This window comes from Schistosoma mansoni, chromosome 1 (genome assembly GCF_000237925.1).
Source record: "Schistosoma mansoni strain Puerto Rico chromosome 1, complete genome".
In the NCBI taxonomy this organism is placed as follows: Eukaryota; Metazoa; Platyhelminthes; class Trematoda; order Strigeidida; family Schistosomatidae; genus Schistosoma; species Schistosoma mansoni.
In genome coordinates, this window is record NC_031495.1 from 5,260,243 (window position 1) to 5,264,451 (window position 4,209).

Genomic DNA, 4,209 nt, shown 5'->3' on the forward strand with positions numbered 1-4,209 from the left:
AGTTAAAGTAGATACAAACGGAAGTATAACCACTGCCGTATGGGCCAGTCCATGGAGTATGATTAACTGATGCGCGTTGATCCAAATGGTTCAAATCGTTGAGGACGGAATAGAAGAAGCTTTCGCTTAACAGGCTTCCCTGTCTAGTGGCAGTGGATCACCAATACGTCCAGGCAAGAACCTAGGCATATTAACGATAATAGAGGAAAAAAAGAATTTGTTAAATTATAATAATATGTTATACTTAGTCCTTAAGAATAAGTCAAGTTTATTCTTAAAGGACTCCTGGGAAATCGCTTGGACTAGCTCAGTCGGCAGCAAATTCCAGCATTTAAAAACTCTTACGGAGTAGAAGTCGTGTCTACAGTCTGTTCTGCTATGTTGGGTCTCCAGTTTCTGGGTGTTACCTCTTAGGTTAGTGTTGTGACTAAGCTTAAGAAGATGTTTAAGAGGATGACCAGAAGTGTTAAGGATACTGTAAGTCATAAGAAGGTCACCTCTAAGACGCCTGTACTCTAACGGGTAAAGGTTAAGCGATTGGAGGCGCTCTTCATAAGGTTTGAATTCGAGTCCCTGAACTGATTTCGTGGCTCTCTCCAAAGTTTCACCTTGACGGAGTTCAATAATCTGTTCGATATTTAGTGACCCAACCGCCGGATGATTTGGCTAGTGTTCAGTGACATTTCACAGGATTCGAACCCACATTCAACTACAAATTGACTGAAGCCAATGCAACCCAGTGGCTACACCACCGTACATTAGATATTGTCAAAGATATGTAATCTTATCGGAACAACAAAAAAGCGAGCTCGAAAAGATCAGTCGGTTAGTTTGAGCTTGTGACAAAAATATTGGATATTGGCTACTAAATGATACTACAAAGATCGAATGCACCGTTACTTTTAGACATGTTTGATAAGCATGCTAAGTCCGATGAACAGTTACTACTGTACGTCTATTAGTTTTTACCTTAAATAAATGTTAGTGAACAAGCGAAATTTATCTCTTCCAGGTGTGCTGCAGATTCATCAAACACCACGATGGTTTCTTCTGGCAATCGCAGAAAGTCGATACCGCTTTCTAACTATGTAGCATCAGTAGGTAAATATAATATTTCCTTTGAGTAAGAGTTATCAAGAAAAAGAAACAAAAATTCCCTGCTTCTTGCCGACAATTGTTGTAGGTCTATCCCCAGTTTTCTGAGTATTTTAAATCAAGGAACACCAAGGTACACTATCTGAAGGGAACATTACAAAAGCTCATCAGTCGTTTTGTGAGGTGAATAACTCGTCTCACAAATGCGGGGCTCCTAAAAGTATCTTTGGACGAGAAATGGAGCGTGCCGGCTTTACAAGGTCCACTTACAACCAGTCCCACTTTTCAATTCCTGAACAATCTAATTGTCATTGTAAGACTGTTATAGCTTATTTTTAAAGTGGAGTGTCTAAAATATTTAAAGGAAACCGGGCCACAGATAATAACGGGCACTGGTCTTGGAACTAGAGCTAACGAAGTTGAAAGAATACATCAAGAAAACTTGGAACGTTTATCCCAACTCACTGAAAAAGAAATACTAGAAGAACGAGAAAGGATTTTGTCTTTCGCTGGTGAGTTGATATTTTGATATCAGTGCTGCTATGCGAAATTCTTGCGTTCAAGCTGGAATGTTTATTAAAGGTCTTTTGTGTGATATTCAACATCTGGGAACGGGTTCTTCCTGACTGTTGCAATGATGAATTCTCGTATAAGTCTACTATTTTCTCGATTTCCTAGCTGTTTGATTAGTATTTTAATTTTAATTAGTACAATCAATAGTCTCGTATTACTGAGTATTTTTGACCTAGGATCCTCGTATGCAGTTCATCATCAGGAGATTGATTTAATTGTCCGATTAGCTACTTCATATTTTCTAATCCTTCTACCAAAACTTGCATGGTAGGAGTTGTTTGTTCAAAGTTTTTTCTCAGCATCTTTGTCTCTCTTTTGCTTATATCAGTGGGTGGAACTAAATATATGAACTAAATGGTGTTAAGTGAACAAATCATTTATCAATTTAAAGATCTCTGTTTACTTGCATTACATAAGCTTTGTGAACATTTCACGCAAAATAGCAGTAACGACCGCGACGTTATTTGGAAAGGGAGGCTAAGCGGTTAAACACGAGCTTCAACTATTGCTTCGCTAGTGCAAACCTTGACTCATGTTTGTCGGGCTAGTTTGCCGGGTGTTTTCATCCACATTCATATAAAAATCGAGCTCAGAACTAATCAAACAAACACATAATAAATGAATCCTATTACAGGGGCGATTGAAGCAAATTAGTTTCCATATTTATTCTTTCTTGGTTAACTCAGAAAATGACTTTTAATTGGTAAATTTAAATAGCATTATGGCAGTAAAGGTAAAGAATTACCCAAACTGCCTGTTTTGTGACTAGCTGATCACCCTTACACTAAACTTAAGTCGTTCTTTGTTTTTATATGTGCTATGTTGTAGACCCACAAATCTATCCGTAATGCTGCCATGTATGTTTTTAGTGTCACGACTTATTCATATATTTTAGATCCGAATGTCCTCTCATTTTTGATACAAAAAGGCCGTAATATGAAAAATGCAGGTAAGTTTAATTTTTTGGGTTCTCCGTGATAATTTTTGGAGTTAGTGCATTTCTTCCTGTGTACTTAGAAATGAGAAACGAAGAAAAGGTGTGAGTTGGTCTACTGGAGCTTAGCGTTCTAAAACCTCGTCACAGTAGTTCGTAAATAGTACCGTTTGATTTCGGCGAAGGAGCCGTCGCTCACACTTGACTTAGTAATAATACATCTTTATACGGTTTGGTTTTTCAAAATGTTCTATATTTCTGTTTTTAATTAGAAAGTACTAAATAAATATATTACACCGCTGATAGCCGTATTAACTTTATCAGTTTTGCACAAGATCATGGATTTTATGAGTGTATGAGTACCTGTTATCATAATACCTAGTCAACTATTCCAAGTGTCTACCTAGATCGCGACTACTTACAAAGTCTGTCAGTAGAAGAATAATAATCCCGAGCTTTAAACCTTTTGTTGACTATTTACGGTTACGAGATCTTAAATAGTATGAAAAATTATGATTATATAGTTGAAGTGTTTCATCAGACTTGGCCTACATCTGGAAGTGAACAGATGTATAAAGGGAAAGGTAACTAAATCGAAAAGACTTTAATTGCTTTGGCATAGAATTGTATTTTATCTTTTGATAACAATAATCCTAAGGTCCTCGAAATTAGGTAATTCTCCCGGGGATTTTTATGGACTGATATTAGTATATAAAACGTGAATGTACTGGGTCAATGTTTGATTTGAAATTATCTTTTGATTTCTGCCTCGAGGACCTAATCCGAAGTCTTTATATAACTGAAGTCAACTGACAGTGGGTGCAATAACGCTTGATGCATGTCTTTCTCAATCTGCTCTTACATTATTCACCACACACTATGATGTAGTGTAACATAATCTAGTCTTATTAGTTAATCCAGGCTTTTAACTTCACCGTATCCTTAGTAGAAAACACCACTACTTGACGATTAACCTTTCCATGGAATAGTATCATTTAGATTTGTTTATTGTAATTGATTTTCAAAAGTATATGTTGAATCAAATCAAAAATTGTTATATCCTAGTGAGGATTAAAGTACGGGTAACTTCCGGGATCTATTAATTGAATATTATTCTATATATATTCCTATTGAATAACTATTCAGTAATTAGATTGCATGTATGCATATTCATCTTATTCTAAGCTTCATTTCGCCCTATGAACTGTTATTATACGGTTTACTGTTCCCAAATTATATTCAGTGTATTGAGTACTGTCTCCCACGTTCACAGCCACATTTGGTTTGATCTTGTACAAATATTATTTTCTATTTTATTATTTGTTTATTTATTTAAACACATATATATTGGTACAAAAGGGCACCAGGTACATATGCGCCACACTATTTGTGTGTGTGGGCTGTGATACTGCCCGGGTGCCCAAACCGAAGCAGGTGGTTTTCTTAGGGGGCCACACCCCGAGCCTTTGACCAAAAGGTCTGATCCACAAGGCAGTGAAGCATCGTGAGGAGATGCAGTCCCATGGTAGCCGTTGACCAATGACAGGTTCGTCCGCCATTCGTTCCGTCAGGATACTGGAGCCCATGTGCACCATTGGTTTGGAATC

General features: G+C 37.1%; 1 protein-coding gene across 1 annotated transcript in view; it reads left to right on the top strand.

The window, feature by feature from the left end:
* Positions 1-921: 921 nt before the first annotated feature.
* Smp_129590 (hypothetical protein) overlaps positions 922-4,209 on the top strand; it is a gene marked incomplete at both ends in the record, with an annotated part of 37,495 nt that continues 34,207 nt past the window's right edge. Inside the window, 6 exons of the mRNA XM_018793053.1 lie at positions 922-949; positions 986-1,088; positions 1,139-1,179; positions 1,229-1,408; positions 1,437-1,607; positions 2,564-2,617. Coding sequence (XP_018647604.1) covers positions 922-949; positions 986-1,088; positions 1,139-1,179; positions 1,229-1,408; positions 1,437-1,607; positions 2,564-2,617 — 577 coding nt within the window. The remainder of the gene's footprint in view (positions 950-985; positions 1,089-1,138; positions 1,180-1,228; positions 1,409-1,436; positions 1,608-2,563; positions 2,618-4,209) is intronic.